Source organism: Piliocolobus tephrosceles, chromosome 17 (assembly GCF_002776525.5).
Source record: "Piliocolobus tephrosceles isolate RC106 chromosome 17, ASM277652v3, whole genome shotgun sequence".
NCBI classification, from domain to species: Eukaryota; Metazoa; Chordata; class Mammalia; order Primates; family Cercopithecidae; genus Piliocolobus; species Piliocolobus tephrosceles.
In genome coordinates, this window is record NC_045450.1 from 35,080,046 (window position 1) to 35,102,336 (window position 22,291).

The window sequence follows — 22,291 nt, forward strand, 5'->3', positions numbered from 1 at the left end:
TACTAAAGTCTCTTAAAATCAGGGCTAGGAACTACTATCTAAATTATGGCTTTGTTAATGGTGGGTTTAAAATATTTCAAAACTTTTAATTTTAAGGAAAACTTGATATACCGTACCTATTCCAAGATGAAGTGAAAGTTAGGCTAGCTGTTACCATAAAATACATGACATCTAGCTAGATCCTCTGCAATAATGACACAGTTAGACTGATAAATATTCAAGCTTGTTGCTTTAAAATGTTAACCCAGGTTACTGTTCTCTGCCAAATAGCATCAAGTTCACGCACAGTTGTACTCTGATCCTACCTCCTACAATGGGATCCACAGGATGGAGAAGTCCCAATGTTGTTGTTCCATCTGGTTTTCTTCTTTCGAATTCGCACTGCAATGACCCAAAGTATTCAGATGGAATGAAGTATTTTATACAAACAGGCTGAGTATCCTTTATCCGAAAGGCTTGATACTAGGGTGTTGTGGATTGCAGATTTTCCCAGATTTTGGAATATTTACATATACACAATGAGATATCTTAGGGATGGAACATGAGATTCATTTATGTTTCATCCATACTTTACAGACACAGCCGGAAAGTAATTTTACACAATAGTTTAAATAATGTTGTGCACCCGTCACATGAGGTCATGTGTGGAAGTTTCCACTTACATCATCATGTCGGAGCTCAAAAAATTTCAGATTTTGGAGAATTTCAGATTTCGAATTTTTGGATTAGGGATGCTCAGTCTGTACCATATTCATATATGCAGCAAACCACAAAGCCTTATTTTAACCTAACTAATATTACAGCTGGCTAATCATTAAACTCAAGGTACTGACTTTCACACCTGTCTCCAGGTACACAGGGCATGATGGGCTAGAGAAATAGAGGTGAGGAAAATCTCAGAATTCTAAGAGCTCTGTGGGTCCTTAGGGCTACCTAGTTCTCCCCAGTCTATCAAAAAAGGCTACTACGGACCAGGAAAGGACAGTGGCTTGCTTAAAGGCATGTACACACCTACTTGGCTTTAAAACCAATGTGGGCAGGGACCCACCATCTCACTGTCACCCAAGACACAGACACGGCTTCTGTTCCTAAGTCCCCATTAAATGTTCCTTTCTGGAAACATTTAAGCTGGAACACATGGTGAGCTAGCCAGGAGTTGAGGGACCAAGAAATGGGCAAAGGGAAGGAAGCATCCGTGGGGGAAATCCCAGGTGGCAGCCACTTCCACGTGGAGTGGTGTGGCTCACGTTTTAGACACCTGTGCGTGAGTACAAGGACGCCCTGAAAACCCCAGTGTATTTGGAGTGATTGTTGGCTGAGAGCCATCCATTGCACTGTGGTCAGGAATGGCAGCCGGCAGCCACTGCAGCAAGACGGCTACTTTTGTGGGCTGCTTGTTTGTCAATAGGAGCCCAGCTAGCAGCAGAAGCAAAAGTAAAACAGCTTGAGTAGGAATTACAATTAGGAAAAATTTTTTTTTGAAAAAGAGCTCTATATTCAAATGTCGGCTCAGTTAAAACTGCTATTTCGGCTATACATATACAAACATATGTCTATTGTTTTAATGCCGCTGTAATGGCCCTGTAAAATGTCTCAGTCAACTGAGTTCTGTTTGGTTCTCCCTCCTTCCTCTTGCCACCCTCCATACCATATTAGGGACCTGATGGAAATTCTGGCAGCTTGTGATCCCTTGAGGTAAACAGTAAAGGCATCAAATACTCCTCCTTTTGGGAAGAATCTATGTTTTTCCTCACAGAATACCAAGAGTTGTAAGCAGACAGATTCCTCTCAGATCTAAAATTCTGCTCTTTTCTGTATTGTATTACCTGATCTCTAAGGCTTTCTGGGGACCCAGGATTCAGTGATTTGGGGTGATCTAAAACCTGCCTTCCAGTAAGTATTAGGCTTTAAAAGCTGCACGCTTTCTTGGCCCTGTTCCTTAAAGGGCTCCCCTCCTTGAAACCAGTAATCTAATAAGGAAACAAGTTGAAAAGACGACATTTTTTTTTTTTTTTTTTTTTTTTTTTTTGAGACAGAGTCTCACTCTTGCCCAGGCTAGAGTGCAGTGGCAAGATCTTGGCTCACTGCAACCTCCTTCTGGCAATCTTGTTTTCAGGTAATGGTGGTTAGGTTTAGGTTTTGTGCCTTTGAGATGTAAATTTTCTACCTTGTTTCATCTACTTTGTTATGACTTTGGAAATGATAGATAGTCTAAGAGGGGGAGAGAGTGAAAACTGGCAAATGAAGAATCTTATAAATCTAGAAGATCTGCTTCTATGTGTTTGTATGTCTATATATGTGTCATGTGTATGTGATATATCACTACCAAAATATATGAAAGCGCTCTAATCAATTGACCAAAGAAAAGTAAGTGCTTAAATCAATTATTTTATTAAAAAAAATAGAATTTGGCTCAAATGCCTTCTAGTTCACACAATTTTAGTAATCCTTGTTAAATAAAACTAGTTTCAAAATTCTCTTCTGTAATTTTAAATCTTAAGCCATGTTATATTAAGTAATCTTAGGGTTTTCACTTGAAATTAGGGTTACTAAGAGTTAAAATAGTTAATATATGTTATTAAAATTACTAGATATAAGAAAAACAATTCTATACACATAGTATATAAAGAAAAATGTGTTTTTGGTAAAGACACAACATCAATTTACAAAAATCAGTAACACTTCTATACACCAATAATGTTCAAGCTGAGCGCCAACTCAAGAATGCAATCCTATTCACAACAGCCACACAAAAAATAAAATACCTAGAAATATATGTAAGGAGGTGAAAGATCTCTACAAGAAGAACTAAAAAACACTGCTGAAAGAAATCATAGATGACACAAATGGAAAAACATCCTATGCTCATGGGAGAATCAGTATTGTTAAAACGTCCATACTGTCTAAAGCAATCTACAGATTCAATGCTATTGCTATCCAATTCCCAACATCATTCTTCACAGATTCAGAAAAAACTATTCCAAAATTCACATGGAACCAAAAAGGACCTGAAGCGTCAAAGCAATTCTAAGCAAAAAGAACAAAGTCAGAGGCATCACATTACCCAATTTCAAACTATACTACAGGTTGGGCATGGTGGCTCATGTCTGTAATCCTAGCACTTTGGGAGGCTGAGTTGGGTGGATTGTTTGAGTTCAGGCGTTCGAGACCAGCCTGGGCAATATGGTGAGACCTCATTTCTACAAAAAATACAAAAATTAGCTGGACATGGTGTTATGCACCTGTAGTTTCAGCCACTTGGGAAGCTGAGGCAGGAGAATTGCTTGAGCTCCTGAGGCGTAGGCTGTAGTGGGCCAAGGTCATGCCACTGCACACTCCAGCCTGGGCGACAGAGTGAAAACCTGTCTCAAAATTAAACCAAACCAAACAAAAGCTCCCATAAAACTACGAGGCTACAATAACCAAAACAGCATGATACAGGTAAAAATAAACAAAATAACCCACAGACCAATGGAACAGAACAGAGAACCCAGAAATAAAGCCACATACATACAACCAACTGATCTTTGACAAAGTTGACAAAAATAAACAATGTAGAAAGACCATTCAATAAACGGTGCTAAGAAAACTGGCTAACCATGTGCAGAAAAATGAAACTGAACTGCTCTCTCTCACAATATACAGACACTAACTCCAAATGGATTAAACACTTAAAAGTACGACCTCAAATTATAAAAATCCTAGAAGAATATCTTGGAAATACTCTTCTGGACACGGGCCTTGGCAAAGAATTTTCTATGTTCTCAAAAGCGAAAGTGACAAAAACAAAAATTCACAAGTGGGACTTTAATTAAACTACAGAGCTTCTGAACAGCCAAAGAGACTATCAACAAAGTAAAGATACATCCTACAGAACAGGAGAATATATGTGTGAACTACGCATCCAATAAAGGACTAATACTCAGTATCTATAAGGAACTTCAATCAACAAGAAACAAATAGCCCCATTAAAAACTGGGCAAACGACATGAACAGATACTACTCAAAACAAGACATACAAGCAGCCAACAAATGTCTGAGAAAATGCTCAACATCACTGATCATTGGAGAAATGCAAATCAAAACACAATAAGATACCATATTATATCATTACTAAAAACTCAAAAAAATAAGAGATGCTGGCAAGGTTGTGGAGAAAACGGAATGCTCACTGTTGGTGAGAATGTAAATTAGTTCAGCTCCTGTGGAAAGCAGTTTGGAGATTTCCCAAAGAACTAAACATAGAATTACAATTTGACCCAGCAATCCTAGGTATGTACCCAGAGGAAAAAAAAATCATTTTACTCAAAAGATACATGCATTTGTATGTGTACTGCAGCACTGTGCACAACAAAGACAAAGAATCAACCTAGGTGCCCACCAACAAAGGACTAGGTAAAGAAAATGCAGTACACACACCATGGAATACTGCACAACCATAAAAATGAATCAAATCATGTCCCTTGCAACAACATGAAGACGGAGGCCACTATCCTAAACAAATTAATGCAGAAACAGAAAAACAAATATTGCATGTTCTCACTTAAAAGTAGGAGCTAAACACTGGTGCACATGGACATAAAAATGGGAAGAACAGACACTGGATATGCTAAAAGGGGGCAGGGAAGGAAGGGGGCAAGGGTTCAAAAACTTCCTACTGGGTACTATGTTCACTATAGGGTGACGGGTTCAAGATAAGCTCAAATCTCAGCATCATGCAATATACCCATGTAACAAAATTGTGTATGTACCCCTTGAATCTAAAATTAAATAAATAAAACCAATGTGCTAAACAATATGATTTCAAAAGACCAGAATACAAATGTTTTCTTGTAAACTTAAATTATGTAGTTCATGTTCCCATTTTAGAACATATTATAAATTCCTTTTTAAAAAATCCAGTAAAAGTGGGTAAGATTAATCATGTCCTTTATAAATGAACACAGATGGTCCTCAACTTACAATGGAGTTACAGCCAATAAACCCATTGTAAGTTGAAAATATCATGAGTTGAAAACGCATTTAACAACCTGATAAATCCACTGTAGGGAATTGTCTGTTATTAATTTTTTTCCTGCTAAGTATTACACTGATGAAGAGCTCTATGGCAGACATGGATTAAAAATACGCAAGCAACTTAAAAACTGAAAGTTTCAGATGTCCCAAATCAGTAGGTACAGAAAAGAAAGGCAAAGCTCAATCACCTGACTGTTCACAAGCCGCCTGGTCAGCTTTCCTCCAGATTCCTTCACGATGCGGTCAAGCTGCTCCTGCTCTCTCTCTAAATTATTGCTTTTAAACTTATCTTCAAGCATATCTTTGTCTTTCCTGAAAACACACATTAATACTAAGTAAAAAAAAACAAAGATAAGATGAAAACATTCAAATGAATTCTAAATATGAATACAACTAAAGTGGAAACATTTGGACTACAGTCACTCATTGAAACTTATTTCCTTGATGACCTGGTTAAGGGTCTCTAATTAAGGAACAGAAACAGTAAGGCACACCTAACATGCTATTTCCCTACCTTTTTCTGTTCAGTGTTACTTGTGTTAAACATTTTTCTGGGAACTTACAAAAAAATTAGTTCTACTTCAAACATTACTTTGTAAGGGAGAAGAATATACCATTGTTCTTTTGAAGCTTGATTTTTAAAATTTAAATTTAAAACAAGTACCAAAGTGTGTAAATCTTAGAACAAAGAAAAACTTGTCACTAGTTTACCACTTTCTTTGCATTATGACAGCAAAAATCCCAAACTGCTAACTACTACCTTCCCCAAAGCTGGCAGTGAGGTGCTGAGCAGTCAGGGCTGGCTCCCAGTGGTGTGAGTAAGCAGATGCGGCTGCTGCCAGCTTCACAGGTGGCTGCCTGGGTGGAACAGTGGTTCAGCGTTGCTCCCACCAGCTGATGTTGGGTGGAAAACATGGGCACGCTGCAGTGACAGCTCATCTGCTTAAGACACAGCAGTGACTGTGCTCCCACTGAGCTCCTTGCTGCTTTATGGAAGGAGGTAATGACTATGCATCTTTTTTTTTTTTTTTTTTTTAAAACAAACAGTTCTATTTAAATAAACTCACTGACCATATGAGTCCCAAAAGATACTTTATAGGTTTTAAAACTACTTCAATAAGAATACACATTAGAACTGCTTTCTGAACTGTTTGGACAATCCCATATAGTGCTTCATATGAGAAGAGGGGTATCATACCATCAAAATGGACTTTCATGCCCAAACACCACCACTACGGACATACTAGCACTTGGTCTTCCCAAGTCAGGCCCTGAATCAGTATTTCTCCCCCTTACTAGCTTGAAGAAGACAGTTTGACCTTAACATCCCAAAGATCTTTTACTTTTTATTTTCTTTGCTGGGACTCTTGAAGGCATGTACTTCGGCATCTCCAGAGTCCTCTCTCTCTCTCGGCCAGCAGCCTCCGTCCTCCCCACTCTGTGAGGTGTCTGTTCTATCTTTCTGCTTTCGAGTTTTCTGCAAGTCAGCCATGAAGTCTATGCTCTGCTTCAGGCTCTGAATTCTTTCCTAAACATATTCGAAAATATTCTTATTATATGTTTGTCATTAACTTTTAAAGTAAAGCATTTTTTTCCCCACAGGAGTTTGTACTTATCCTGTCATTAACCAGGGAAGAAAAACAATGAAATGTAATCATATACCAAGAGAGTATTGTATTTGGAAACCATGATAATGCCTATACCTTCAATTCTTAAAATTTAATTTCCAACTTCACAGAAAGCTTTACAACTTTATTGCCATATCAGAAAGCTGAGAGGAGAAAGTATGAATTAAGACGAAGTATTCTTTGAAGTACTGAATTGGAAGAGTAAAATTTAGTTTAATGGTGTGTTAACATTTTGTGTTTAACAGACTGGCTTATCTTTTGACAGTTAAGAACTGTTAGGTGTATCAAAGCCTAGGGCATGTGAGCGTGTGAAGTTTCTCTCTATTCTGGTAGCCCAGGGTGCTCACTGATGACGCTGGCATTTCATTCTGTGTGAAAACAACAAGCCTTAAGGAGAAGACAGGCTGGTGGCATAGTTCCTTCCTCAGAGTGCAAAATGGTTTCACTAACGAAAGAAGTCTTGTTTCTATTCTGTGAAACATGTGCTTAATTTTCCGCTGCAATGATGAGCTGTGAAATTTTCACTGTAGTTACCGGCTTGAGGTTTCTGCGTAAATTTTAAGAAGGCATATTTGTTTCTACTGACTACCTTGCCTGTTACTCTGAGAGTTATCACTGGGTAAAATATAGAGTGCAATCTCCTTAAGGTTGCACAGCAACAGCAGGGAAGACTTCTGTGGAGTAACAGAAACTAAGAACTAGAAAAAACCAGAGGCCATTCAAACAAGAATAACGCGGCCCAGAAACAACAAATGACTCACCTAAGGTCACTAAACCAGCAACTAAGACTAGGCTTGCTGTCACTCATGTTGGGCCTTTCCTCATCACACCACGCTCTATTAGTAGTGCAGATGGTGAGATCCTCACGAACATAGTTCTTGCTGTTTTTTACTGGACTTTTAATCTTAAAACCATTAAAGCGATATGTTTTATTGTGGACAAATAAAAATATGGGTAGAGGAGAAAATAAAAATCTTCTTAATGTATCATCCAGAGAAGAACAGTGTTAACAAGTTTATCATTCCGATACTTTTCCAACCATTACATATCTTAGCAAATGGAATTATACTTAATATTTAGTAAAAAGCATTTTTTTGGTTAATAAATTATAAGCATTTCCTCTCCATTTCAATAGATATTTAAAATATTTTAATAACTATTTAATCCCACATCTACATCATGATTTAATTAATGGCCTATGATTGAACATGTAGATTTCCATGTTTCCACTATTATAAATAAAATTACCATAAACATCATTATAAATAAATCTCTCTAGGAACCACTATCTCTTTAGGACAAACTCTTAGAAAGGAAACAAAGTCAAAGGGAATGAGTATTTTTGAGGCTTTTGATAATTACTGCCTTCCAGAAAAGGTATACTAATTTACATACTAATTTACATTAGTGTTTGAAAGTTTCTCTGAATCCTTGACAAAATCAATTGTATCGTTTAAAAAGCAAATCCATTAGAATCGGTTGAACCCGGGAGGCAGAGGTTGCAGTGAGCCGAGATTGCGCCATTGCACTCCAGCCTGGGTGACAGAGTGAGACTGTCTCAAAAAAACAAAAAACACAAAAAACAACAACAAAAAGCAATCTTATTTGATTTTTAAAAACATGTTTTATTTTGCTACATTAAAAATATTAGTTTAATTATTTCTGTAAGTTCTCGGTAATAATTTTATTTCCACTGCAGAATTTTATAAAGCAGAACTTACATTAAGAACGCTTTGGGATTTTAAAAAATATGACATGCACAAAATAAATTCAATTAGAGGAAGTTTCTAAATCTTGAAACAAGTCCCAGGAAAGAGTGAAGTTTAATTTTCCTTTGAAAGCAATGTCTTTTTTTTTTTTTTTGAGATGGAGTCTTGCTCTGTTGCCGGGCTGGAGTGCAGTGGCCGGATCTCAGCTCACTGCAAGCTCCGCCTCCCGGGTTTATGCCATTCTCCTGCCTCAGCCTCCTGAGTAGCTGGGACTACAGGCGCCCACCACCTCGCCCGGCTACTTTTTTGTATTTTTAGTAGAGACAGGGTTTCACCATGTTAGCCAGGATGGTCTCGATCTCCTGACCTCGTGATCCGCCCGTCTCGGCCTCCCAAAGTGCTGGGATTACAGGCTTGAGCCACCGCGCCCGGCCTGAAAGCAATGTCTTTTTCTTTTTTTGGTAATTAAAATGCCTCCAAGTCAGCATATTACTGATCTTCAATTTTACAATATTAAATGGCTAACAGGGCTGGTTCTTTGCTAATAATATAGCTAACATTTACTTAGTGCTTACCCATGTACCAGACACAATTCTATGAGGTAAGTACTATTATTATCCCCACTTTACAGGACAGGAAAAAGGCTGAGAAAGGTTACCTGGGCTAAGGTCACAAAGCTTCCAAAGGGTAGAGCTAGGACTTGAACCTTGATTGGTCTGATTTCAAAACCACTATGCTACAAATAGTATTGTTTGTACTACTTTGTTTGTACTACAATGTAGCATTTTACTCAAGTATTTATTTAGGAGATAAAAAGTTACTCTTCATCTGTTCATTCTTTCTTTTGAGACGGAGCTTCGCTCTTGTTGCCCAGGCTGGAAATGGCATGATCTTGGCTCACCACAACCTCTACCTTCCGGGTTCAACCTTCCTGCCTCAGCCACCTGAGCAGCTGGGATTACAGGTATGCATCACCACGTTCAGCTAATATTGTATTTTTAGTAGAGATGGGGTTTCTCCATGTTGGTCAGGCTGGTCTCAAACTCCTGACCTCAGGTGATCTGCCCGCCTCGGCCTCCCAAAGTGTTGGGATTACAGGCGTGAGCCACTGCGCCTGTCCTCATCTGTTCATTCTTTATAAAAATAACACGTCTACTAATAGTTGCTATTTGAGTATAACTGAAAAAATGAGTGACTACTCTACAATCTTTTCAATGAACATTCAAAAACAGTTATCTTTGAAAAGACACCATTCATGGAAGGGTGTGCTGGGCTCTCTTGGAGCACAAACTATTAGAAGAGTTAACTCAAAAGGTCTAAATTTAAACGTTTAAAAATCACTGTTGTGACAACCCCTCCCATGTAGGGTGGAGAGAACAGTCAACAGGAAGCTAATAACACAGGATGGGTGGGGCTCCTCAACAGCAAAAGCTCTGAAAAAAAGGGAGACAACAGAGAGAGAGAAAGAAAGAGGGAGAGAGGGGAAGGGAAAGTGGAGAAGAAAATTTTATTTTCTGTGCTTTCAACCATTCCACACGCCAGTAAAATTCAAGAGATAATGGAATCTTTTGCTTGTTGTATTAACTACATTACTTAAGGAAGCAGTAACTCAAAGGTCATTAAAAATTAGGCTCCCACCACCCAATTCAATGTACATATTTTGGAGTGACTAAAGGCTGCATCTGTTAAATGCATTTTTACTTCAAATGCAGTAACAAGAAGCATTTCCAGGTCTTTAAACCTGGAACATGGCGTGGTTCTAGATTTTGAGTCTTCCTGCAAAAAATGGGTAAACATTTCATATTCCTCTTTCCTCTGCAAATGTTGTCAAAGATGGGTAACTGGTTTCCATTAGTTTCCCAAGTCTTTAGGAAAGGGTGGGAACTGATGTTGTCTAAATATTAGGAGCGCAAGAATAATCAACAATCCAAACATGTTTTTCTTCTCTAGTTAAGCAAATCCAAGAATCTCTCAGCCAAGCACACAGACACTCAGACATCTGCACACCAAGGCATTTCTTTAAATGCAAAACTATAATACAGAAAAATGAATCACCATAAAAATCGGAAAACCATATGCAGATGCACGACTTATTTTTATCATCCTTTAACTGCCCTGAATGTGAGCTTAAGCTCTTGACTCTGATTCCTTTCTCCTTCTACCAGTGTCTCATACCCACTCATTTCTTCTTTGCAAAATCCCTGTTCTACCTTGTGGTTCTTTTTCATAGTATCCTCTCTACTCTACCTCTTATCTAGAATCAGAACAGTAATGCTAAAAATCATCTTGGAGATCACAGACTAAACCCTTCTTCAGGGATGAGAACACTGAGTCCCAGGGTAGTTAATGTCTTGCCCAAGGTCCACAAGTTAGTGGAAGAGAGCTAAAATTAAAACTCTCTTCTGCCTGCCTGCCACAGTATGGTGCCAGGATCACCCTTGATTCGTTCCCTAAAGAGGTCTCTTACTAATAGGTTTCTCCCACTCAGAGTGGTGAGAAAAACCTCAAAAGATATGGCTTATCTTGTGTTATTTTCTCTAGCGGATACACAGTGATCATCTCAGTTTACCCTTCAAAGCCTTTTATCAACTGTCTTCCTGGTGATACTCATAATTTTTGCCACTGTGTACAGTATCTCATGTTTAAGCTCTTTCCTGCAGTTTGATGATGATGTGTCTGTGCCTACGCATACACTCTCTGACCTCAAATGTCTTACTATGCATTAATTCTTATCCTTTAAGGAAGAGTCTGCTCTTGTGGAGAGGTGGTTTTGAGACAGTTTCGAATTTTTTCTCATTTGTATATAGTCACATGTAGCTTAATGAAGGGATACATTCTGAGAAATGGACTGTTAGGCAATTTTGTTGTGTGATCATCAATGAGTACACTTAACACAAACCCAGATGGTACAGCCTACCAGACAACTGGCTAAATGATATAGCCTATTGCTCCTAGGCTAGGAACCTGTACAGCATGTTACCATACTGAATACTGTAGACAGCTGTAACACAATGCTAAGTATTTGTGTATTTAAATATAGCAAAAGTACAGTAAAAATACAGCATTACAATCTTATGGAACAACCATTGTATATGCAGTCTCTATACACAGTATTATGCAGTGCATGACTGTATTTTCTTACTAGAAATTCTGTGCTTCTGACAGGACTGACCAACATTAGATTCCACCCCTACAAATGCAAACAGAGAGCTTTCCTCTTCAGAGTTCTCACAATTCAGCCAGTCTTATCCTGGAATTCAGGCTGATGTTTCAAGCTGATGTTTTATCTCTAAAGAGATAATTACAAGTGAATGCCAATATTTATTTGTACTGATTCCAAGTAAGAATTTTCCTGTCTTTTCTTCTCTTTATTAAAATTTTTTTTCATTTAGTATTTTCCATTTTAATATAACCTGCTAATAAAATAAATACTGTATTGTATCTGTATTACTATGGCCAACAAACAGGGACACAGATTTTAATAACTATTATTTATGACAAAGACTTTCTCTTACCTGGCTAAGAATTTTCATCCCTGAGTGCAACAGCTTCTTTGCAGCTTTATAATAAATGGTCTCTGGTTTATTGTAAATCATGGCATTAGTACACATTAGTTTGAAGTTATCCTGCAGAAAGAATATTAGGGGAGAAAATGAATTAACGCAAAACAAACTACCCCACACCCCCAGGTTAAAACCATACAGGTCCTCTAAAAATTTAAAAAGCAACAGCATCCCTTTCTTTTACTATTTACTAAACAATACTAACAGCAATTTATTAAGTTTTAAGACTCACCAACAAAACAAATACTGCTAAATGTATTTAAATATGCTATTTTATTTCCCAAATTCTTAAATATTTTATAGTACCTGCACATAAACTGTAGATCCCACAATGAAACTTTTAAATGGGTTTCTTCAGTATAATCTTACTGCACATAAAAAAAAAATGTGAAGAAAATACTTCTATTTCATATGTAATGATCTTAGCTGAGTAGTTCATGTAATTAAAAAAATATTACTCCTAGCTTTAAAGCAAACATCTTAAATTTCCATTTAGGAATTGAACATTTTATTTCAGATCTTGACTGAAAACGGAGCAGTCCTAAATTATCGCAGTATTTCCTGCCAAATTCACATTAACTGAGCAAAAAATGTTAAAACATTTACACTATTTTTATGTGTTTGGATACTATCATAAACTAAACATAATTCGCAGAATGTTGCAAAACCATGCCAATGTGAAATAAACCATACAACCTCAAGGAGTTAAAACATGTAACTGGAGTAGCCAAATTACCAAAACTGTCTTTTTGGCTTAAATTTCAAAGTCTGCGTATGTGCTGGAGAACTTGACCCCACTGCATGCTTTCATGGTTAAGTAATTTTTACATCTATAAATGTGCGATTCATTATGCCAAGGCCTTACTAAGTTAAAAGAAAAACCGAAGAAAACAGAATCTGCCCCCTACAAATTTCTCTAAAAAACAAAAACATTCAAATTCCACTATTTAATAGTAATGACAGGTTAGAACACTTAAATAGAACAAAAATAAGTAGACTGAGTTCTATGTAAAAGTATGTAAAACTGATTGAAGGGTTGCAATAAATTTGGTATTAAAGTGGATGAAGTATATGTGGATCTTCAGTTTGGGCCATGACTCTATAAACAGTTAGGACTCTGCCAGATCTTGGATCTCTAAGCATCTGATGAAAGCTATGGGACCACTCCTTAAGTACACATATACATACAGTTGAACACAAAAGTCTTCATGTAATTTTAGTAGGTTCTTGGTCCCTCTAAAGGCTCATCATGGTACCCAAAGGACCCTAGATTAAAGACATTTGTTACAGATATTTGGAAAAGCTTCCCTTCTGTTAAGAATTACTAGGCAGGGCATAGTGGCTCACCCTTACAATTCTAGCACTTCGGGAGGCTGAGGCAGGTGGACTGCTTGAGCCCAGGAGTTTGAGACCGGTCAGGGCAACACCATGAAAACCCTGTCTCTACTAAAAATACAAAAAAATTAGCTGGGTGTGGTGGCACATGCCTGATTGCTTGAACCCTGAAGGTGGAGGTTGCAGTGAGCCAAGATCATGCCACTGCACTCCAGCCTGAGCAACAGAGTGAGAGTCGGTCTCAAAAACAAAACAAAACAAAACAAAAATAAAACTACATACGTATTTGGGGGCATGGGACGCAAGTGAAGGGAGACACTAGACTACTACATATACTCAAACTAAGTGACCATTTGGCCTATAATTGGCCAGATAATGGGCCTATGAACTGGCAAGAGTACTGAACTGTTCTAATGAGCACAGGACTGACTTATCAAGGCAATTTGTAGATTCCTTAAATCTTTTTTTTTTTTTTTTGTTAGTTCGTGTCTTTTATTAACTCATACAGTTATTTGTCTTCTGGCTTGTTGAAGCAATAAGTCAGACAACATTTGCCACAATAATGTCTGTCAAAGTGGCTTGCCATAAACACCCCAGCACCACATTCATCAGATGGGCACTCTCGACGAAGGTGACTAATTTTGCCATTCTCATCCATCTTATAATATTTCAGGACAGCCAGCTTAACCTTCTTTCTCTTGTGCTTATTCTTCTTGGGAGTCGTGTAAGACTTCTTCTTCCTTTTCTTAGCACCACCACGAAGTCTCAACACAAGATGAAGAGTAGACTCCTTTTGAATATTGTAGTCAGACAAAGTACGTCCATCTTCCAGTTGCTTGCCAGCAAAGATCAGTCTTTGCTGATCAGGAGGATCCTTCCTTATCCTGGATCTTGGCCTTTACATTTTCTATCATATCCGAGGGTTCAACCTCGAGGGTGATGGTCTTCCCCGTAAGGGTTTTCACGAAAATCTGCATTTTGGTGGCGGCTCCACCGCAGATGGCGGATCGAAAAGTGATTCCTTAAATCTTAACACAATGTGCTGGTCTTTACTGAACTGTGTGTGACGGCACTGGTCATTCAAAAAGCTGTGTCTTCCTGCACACTTTTCACACACACACACACCACACACACACACACACACACACATATATTTTATTTCAGCTACCAAATGAACTGAATAAATATTACTTTAGGCTGTTGAGCTTTCCCTAGAAAAAAGTGGCAATGTAGAAATTCTAAAGAGCTAAGATACCAATTTCTTTCAATTATGATAAACCCTAACCTGCTTAAAAACACTCTGGGGACACACTTCTACTCTTCTTACTGTAAGAGAAAGATCAGAGAAAATCATTCACAAAAAGAAAAAAACCCAAAAAGCTGTGAAATTCTTTTCCATTAAGCAATGGTAAGGTCAGAAATACGCGGAAATAAACAATTTTAGCCTAATTTTCACCAGACAAAAAGTTGGGAAAAGTTTCCATTTCTCTAAATAAGAGAGAATGTAATTCAGGTTCTTTGGAGAAAATGGAATATTACCTATAAACTCAATAGTAAAGGGCACTGAACACTGGTATTCTTCATAAATCTCTGCTTATCAATATGTGGATGAAAAAAGGGACTAGGTAAAAAAATTTTCTCTCTCTTTTTTTTTTTAATAGACGGAGTCTCGCTCTGTCGCAGGCTCTGCCTCCCGGATTCACACCATCCTCCTGCCTCAGCCGCCCAAGTAGCTGGGACGACAGGCGCCCGCCACCACCATCAGCCAATTTTTTTGTACTTTCAGTAGACAGGGTTTCCACTGCGTTAGCCAGGATGGTCTTGATCTCTTGATCTCCTGACCTCGTGATTCGCCCGCCTCAGCCTCCCAAAAGGGCTGGGATTACAGTCATGAGCCACTGTGCCTGGCTGTAAAGACACTATCTTATTTTATTTTTAGGATAATAACTAATTAGGGTAACCAATTAGGGTCTAACCCCTAGGTCAAGTGAGCACTACCATGGTTATGTAAAAGAAGTAGAGATAAAACAGATATTATCTAAACCAATTAAGTTTGTGGCTGTTGAATACATAGTAAATTTTAATATACATGGTTCCTTTCCCTGAAATCAACACACACCAGGACATTCCCCCAAATGGGAAAAACCTCATCTATAACAGACATATATATTATCTTAGAAGCTTTCAGGTCCTTATAAATTTTCTATTCTCTTCTTAAAGCTGAAGAAAATATGCTCAACAAATATAGCCAAAATGAACTCAAGAAAGCAATTAACTTTCATCAAATTAGAATATATAATTAAACCTCTCTTTAGTATTTCTGGACAAGTCAATTTATCCTTTACTTTAGAGTATATGTGATATGGTTTGGCGCTGTGTCCCCACCCCAATCTCATGTTGAATTGTAATCCCCAATGCTGGGGGAGGGACCTGGTGGGAGGTGATTTGATCATGGAGACAGATTTTCCCGTTGCTGTTCTCGTGATAGTGAGTTCTCACAAGATCTGGTTGTTTGAAAGTGTGTAGCAACAGGTTCCAAGATGGCCAAATAGGAACAGCTCCAGTCTACAGCTCCTAGTGTGAGCGATGCAGAAGACGGGTGATTTCTGCATTTCCAACTGAGGTACTGGGTTCATCTCACTGGGGCTTGTCAGACAGTGGGTACAGCCACGGAGTGTGAGCCGAAGCAGGGCAGGGCATCGCTTCATTCCGGAAGCATAAGGGGTCAGGGGATTCCCTTTCCTAGCCAAGGGAAGCCGTGACAAACGGTACCTGGAATATCAGGACACTCCCACCCTAATACTGTGCTTTTCCAACGGTCTTAGCAAACGGCACACCAGGAGATTATATCTCGCGCCTGCTCGGAGGGTCCCATGCCCATGAAGCCTCGTTCACTGCTAGTACAGCAGTCTGAGATTGAACTGCAAGGCAGCAGCGAGGCTGGGGGAGGGGCATCCACCATTGCTGAGGCTTGAGTAGGTAAACAAAGCGGCCAGGAACCTTGAACTGGGTGGAGCCCACCACAGCTCAAGGAGGCCTGCCTGCTTCTGTAGACTCCACCTCTGGGGGCAGAGCACAGTTGAACAAAAGGCAGCAGAAACTTTTGCAGACTTAAACGTCCCTGTCTGACAGCTTTGAAGAGAGCAGTGGTTCTCCCAGCATGGAGTTTGAGATCTGAGAACAGACAGACTGCCTCAAGTGGGTCCCTGACTGCCAAGTAGCCTAACTGGCAGGCACCTCCCAGTAGGGGCCGACTGACACCTCATACAGCTGGTGACCCTCTGAGACAAAGCTTCAGAGGAAGGATCAGGCAGCAACATTTGCCGTTCTGCAATATTTGCTGTTCTGCAGCCTCCGCTGGTGATACCCAGACAAACAGCGTCTGGAGTGGACCTCCAGCAAACTCCAACAGACCTGCAGCTGAGGGTCCTGACTGTTAGAAGGGAAACTAACAAACAGAAAGGACATCCACACAAAACCCCTTCTGTACGTCACCATCATCAAAGACCAAAGGTAGATAAAACCACAAAGATGGGGAAAAAACAGAGCAGAAAAGCTGAAAATTCTAAAAATAAGAGCGCCTCTCCCCATTCAAAGGAACGCAGCTCCTCACTAGCAACAGAAACAAAGCTGGTCGGAGAATGACTTTGACGAGCTGAGAGAAGAAGGCTTCAGATAATCAGTAATAACAAACTTCTCTGAGCTAAAGGATGTTCAAACCCATCACAAAGAAGCTAAAAACCTTGAAAAAAGATTAGACAAATGGCTACTAGAATAAACAGAGTAGAGAAGACCTTAACTGACCTGATGGAGCTGAAATCTATGGCACCAGAACTACGTGACGCATGCACAAGCATCATTTGAATTTGGCTCAGTAGCCAAATTCGATCAAATGGAAGAAAGGGTATCAGTGATTGAAGATCAAATGAATGAAATGAAGCAAGAAGAGAAGCTTAAGAGTAAAAAGAGTGAAAAGAAATGAACAAAATCTCCAAGAAATATGGGACTATGTGAAAATACCATATCTATGTCTGATTGGTATACCTGAAAGTGAAGGGGGGGAATGGAACCAAGCTGGAAAACACTCTTCAGGATATTATCCAGGAGAACTTCCCCAACCTAGCAAGGCAGACCAATATTCAAATTCAGGAAATACAGAGAACACCACAAAGATACTCCTTGAGAAGAGCAACTCCAAGACACATAATTGTCAGATTCACCAAAGTTGAAATGAAGGAAAAAATGTTAAGGGCAGCCAGAGAGAAAGGTCGGGTTACCCACAAAGGGAAGCCCATCAGACTAACAGCGGATCTCCTAGTAGAAACTCTACAAGCCAGCGAGAATGGGGGCCAATATTTCTTAAAGAAAACAATTTTCAACCCAGAATTTCATATTCAGCCAAACTAAGCTTCATAAGTGAAGGAGAAATAAAATCTTTTACAGACAAACAAATGCTGAGAGATTCTGTCACCACCAGGCCTGCCGTACAAGAGCTCCTGAAGGAAGCATTAAACACAGAAAGGAATAACTGGTACCAGCCACTGCAAAAACATGCCAAATTGTAAAGACCATCGATGCTAAAAAGAAACTGCATCAACTACTGAGCAAAATAACCAGCTAACATCATAATGACAGGATCAAATTCACACATAACAATACTAACCTTAAATGTATATGGGCTAAATGCTCCAATTAAAAGACACAGACTGGCAAATTGGATAAAGAGTCAAGACCCATCAGTTTGCTGTATTCAGGAGACCCATCTCACGTCCAGAGACACACATAGGCTCAAAATAAAGGGATGGAGATCTACCAAGCAAATGGAAAACAAAAAAAAAAGCAGGGGAATGCAATTCTTATCTCTGATAAAACAGACTTTAAACCAACAAAGATGAAAACAGATCAAGAAGGCCATTATATAATGGTAAAGGGATCAATTCAACAAGAAGAGCTAACTATCCTAAATATATATGCAACTAATACAGGAGCACCCAGATTCATAAAGCAAGTCCTTAAGAGACCTACAAAGAGACTTAGACCCCCACACAATAATAATGAGAGACTTTAACACCCCACTATCAACATCAGACGGATAAACAAGACAGAAAGTTAAAAAGGATGTCCAGGAATTAAAATCAGCTCTGCACTAAGCGGACCTAATAGACATCTACAGAACTCACCACCCTAAATCAACAGAATACACATTCTTCTCAGTACCACATTGCACTTATTCCAAAATTGACCACATAGTTGGAAGTAGAGCACTCCTCAGCAAATGTAAAAGAACAGAAATTATAACAAACAGTCTCTCAGATCACAGTGCAATCAAACTGGAACTCAGGATTAAGAAACTCACTCGCCTTTCCGGCAGTGATGACCTACCCACACGAGAACATGCCTCTCGCAAAGGATCTCCTTCATCCCTCCCCAGAAGAGAAGAGGAAACACAAGAAGAAACGCCTGGTGCAGAGCCCCAATTCCTACTTCATGGATGTGAAATGCCCAGGATGCTATAAAATCACCATGATCTTTAGCCATGCACAAACGGTAGTTTCGTGTGTTGGCTGCTCCACTGTCCTCTGCCAGCCTACAGGAGGAAAAACAAGGCTTACAGAAGGATGTTCCTTTAGGAAGGAGCAGCACTAAAAGCACTCTGAATCAAGATGAGTGGGAAACCATCTCAATAAACACATTTTGGATTAAAAAAAAAAAAAAGAAAAGAAACTCACTCAAAACCACTCAACTACATGGAAACTGAACAACCTGCTCCTGAATGACTACTGAGTACATAACAAAATGAAGGCAGAAATAAAGATGTTCTTTGAAACCAATGAGAACAAAGACACAACATACCAGACTCTCCGGGACACATTTAAAGCAGTGTGTAGAGGGAATTTTATAGCACTAAATGCCCACAAGAGAAAGCAGGAAAGATCTAAAATTGACACCCTAACATCACAATTAAAAAAACTAGAGAAGCAAGAGCAAACACATTCCAAAGCTAGCAGAAGGCAAGAAGTAACTAAGATCAGAGCAGAACTGAAGGAGACAGAGACACAAAAAACCCTCCAAAAAATCAATGAATCCAGGAGCCGGTTTTTTGAAAAGATCAACAAAATTGATAGACCGTTAGCAAGACTAAGACTAAGAAAGAAGAAAAGAGAGAAGAATCAAATAGATGCAGTAAAAAATGATAAAGGGGATATCACCACCTTTCCCACAGAAATACAAACTACCATGAGAGAATGCTACAAACACCTCTATGCAAATAAACTAGAAAATCTAGAAGCAATGGATAAATTCCTGGACACACACACACCCTCCCAAGACTAAACCAGGAAGAAGCTGAATCCCTGAATAGACTAATAACAGGCTCTGAAATTGAGGCAATAATTAATAGCCTACCAACCAAAAAAAGTCCGGGACCAGACAGATTCACAGCCAAATTCTACCAGAGGTACAAAAAGGAATGGTACTATTCCTTCTGAAACTATTCCAATCAATAGAAAAAGAGGGAATCCTCCCTAACTCATTTTATGAGACCAGCATCATCCCGATACCAAAGCCTGGTAGAGACATAACAAACGAAGAGAATTTTAGACCAATATCCCTGATGAACATCGATGCAAAAATCCTCAACAAAATACTGGCAAACCAAATCCAGCAGCACATCAAAAAGCTTATCCATCACGATCAAGTTGGCTTCATCCCTGGGATGCAAGGCTGGTTCAACATATGCAAATCAATAAACGTAATCCATCATATAAACAGAACCAAAGACAAAAACCACATGATTATCTCCATAAATGCAGAAAAGGCCTTTGACAAGATTCAACAGCCTTCATGCTAAAAACTCTCAATAAACGAGGTATTGATGGGACGTATCTCAAAATAATAAAAGCTATTTATGACAAACCCACAGCCAATATCATACTGAATGGGCAAAAACTGGAAGCATTCCCTTTGAAAACTTGCACAAGACAAGGAGGCCCTCTCTTACCACTCCTATTCAACATAGTGTTGGAAGTTCTGGCCAGGGCAATCAGGCAGGAGAAAGAAATAAAGGGTATTCAAATAGGAAAAGAGGAAGTCAAACTGTCCCTGTTTGCAGATGACATGATTATATATTTACAAAACCCCATTGTCTCAACCCAAAATCTCCTTAAGCTGATAAGCAACTTCAACAAAGTCTCAGGATACAAAATCAATGTGCAAAAATCACAAGAATTCCTATACACCAATAAGAGACAAACAGAGAGCCAAATCATAAGTGAACTCCCATTCACAACTGTTTCAAAGAGAATAAAATACCAAAGAATCCAACTTACAAGGGATGTGAAGGACCTGTTCAAGGAGAACTACAAACCACTGCTCAACGAAATAAAAGAGGACACAAACAAATGGAAGAACATTCCATGCTCACGGATAGGAATAATCAGTATCGTGAAAACGGCCATACTGCCCAAGGTAATTTACAGATTCAACGCCATCCCCATCAAGCTACCAATGACTTTCTTCACAGAATTGGAAAAAACTACTTTAAAGTTCACATGGAACCAAAAAAGAGCCCATATTGCCAAGACAATCCTAGGCCAAAAGAACAAAGCTGGAGGCATCACGCTACCTGACTTCAAACTACACTACAAGGCTACAGTAACCAAAACACCATGGTACTGGTACCAAAACATGAGATATAGACCAATGGAACCCAACAGAGCCCTCAGAAATAATACCACACATCTACAACCATCTGATCTTTGACAAACCTGACAAAAACAAGAAATGGGGAAAGGATTCCTTATTTAATAAATGGTGCTGGGAAAACTGGCTAGCCATATGTAGAAAGCTGAAACTGGATTCCTTCCTTACACCTCATACAAAAATTAATTCAAGATGGATTAAAGACTTAAATGTGAGACCTAAAACCATAAAAACCCTAGAAGAAAACCTAGGCAATACCATTCAGGACACAGGCATGGGCAAGGACTTCATGACTAAAACAACAAAAGCAATGGCAACAAAAGCCAAAATTGACAAATGGGATCAATGAAACTAAAGAGCTTCTGCACAGCAAAAGAAATTACCATCACAGTGAACAGGCAACCTACAGAATGGGGGAAAATCCACTCATCTGACAAAGGGCTAATATCCAGAATCTACAAAGAACTCAAACAAACTTTTAAGAAAAAATCAAACAACCCCATTAAAAAATGAGTAAAGGATATGAACAGATACTTCTCAAAAGAAGACATTTATGCAGCCAACAGACACATGAAAAAATGCTCATTATCACTGGCCATCAGAGAAATGCAAATCAAAACTACAATGAGATACCATCTTACACCAGTTAGAATGGCGATCATTAAAAAGTCAGGAAACAACAGGTGCTGGAGAGGATGTGGAGAAATAGGAACACTTTTATACTGTTAGTGGGACTGTAAACTAGTTCAACCGTTGTGGAAGACAGTGTGGTGATTCCTTAAGGATCTAGAACCAGAAATACTATTTGATACAGCCATCCCATTACTGGGTATGTACCCCAAGGATTATAAATCATGCTGCTATAAAGACACATGCACACGTATGTTTGTTGCGGCACTATTCACAATAGCAAAGACTTGGAACCAACCCAAATGTCCATCAATGACAGACTGGATTAAGAAAATGTGGCACATACACACCATGGAATACTACGCAGCCATAAAAAAGGATGGGTTCACGTCCTTTGTAGGGACACTGATGAAGCTGGAAACCATCATTCTTAGTAAACTAACACAGGAACAGAAAACCAAACACCGCATGTTCTCCCTCAGAGGTGGGAAGTGAACAATGAAAACACCTGGACACAGGGTGGGGAACATCACACACTGGGGCTTGTTGTGGGGTGGGAGGAGGGGGGAAGGATGGCATTAGGAGATATACCTAATGTAAATGACGAGTTAATGGGTGCAGCACACCAACATGGCACACGTATATATATGTAACAAACCTGCATGTTGTGCACATGTACCCTATAACTTAAATTAAAAAAAAAAACAAA

At 39.0% G+C, this 22,291-nt stretch overlaps 2 protein-coding genes and 1 pseudogene across 10 annotated transcripts in view; 1 reads left to right on the forward strand and 2 right to left on the reverse strand.

Moving 5' to 3' along the window:
* The window catches only part of BRD7 (bromodomain containing 7), a 55,315-nt gene that overhangs the window by 12,935 nt on the left and 20,089 nt on the right, over positions 1-22,291 (reverse strand). For all 8 annotated transcript variants that reach the window (XM_023209898.2, XM_023209899.2, XM_023209900.2 and 5 more), the window contains exons 6-9: positions 11,869-11,979; positions 6,360-6,544; positions 5,205-5,328; positions 306-381 (exon numbers count right to left, since the gene is read on the reverse strand). In XM_023209898.2, the coding sequence (XP_023065666.1) occupies positions 306-381; positions 5,205-5,328; positions 6,360-6,544; positions 11,869-11,979 (496 nt within the window). The remainder of the gene's footprint in view (positions 1-305; positions 382-5,204; positions 5,329-6,359; positions 6,545-11,868; positions 11,980-22,291) is intronic.
* LOC111541240 lies at positions 13,669-14,288 on the reverse strand (annotated as a pseudogene). The gene has a single exon (XR_002731228.3). The product of XR_002731228.3 is annotated as a ubiquitin-40S ribosomal protein S27a pseudogene (transcript).
* On the forward strand, positions 18,292-19,043 carry LOC111541241 (40S ribosomal protein S27-like). The gene has a single exon (XM_023209907.1). It carries the CDS (start codon positions 18,625-18,627, stop codon positions 18,895-18,897), a length of 273 nt encoding a protein of 90 aa, XP_023065675.1. The 5' UTR covers positions 18,292-18,624; the 3' UTR covers positions 18,898-19,043.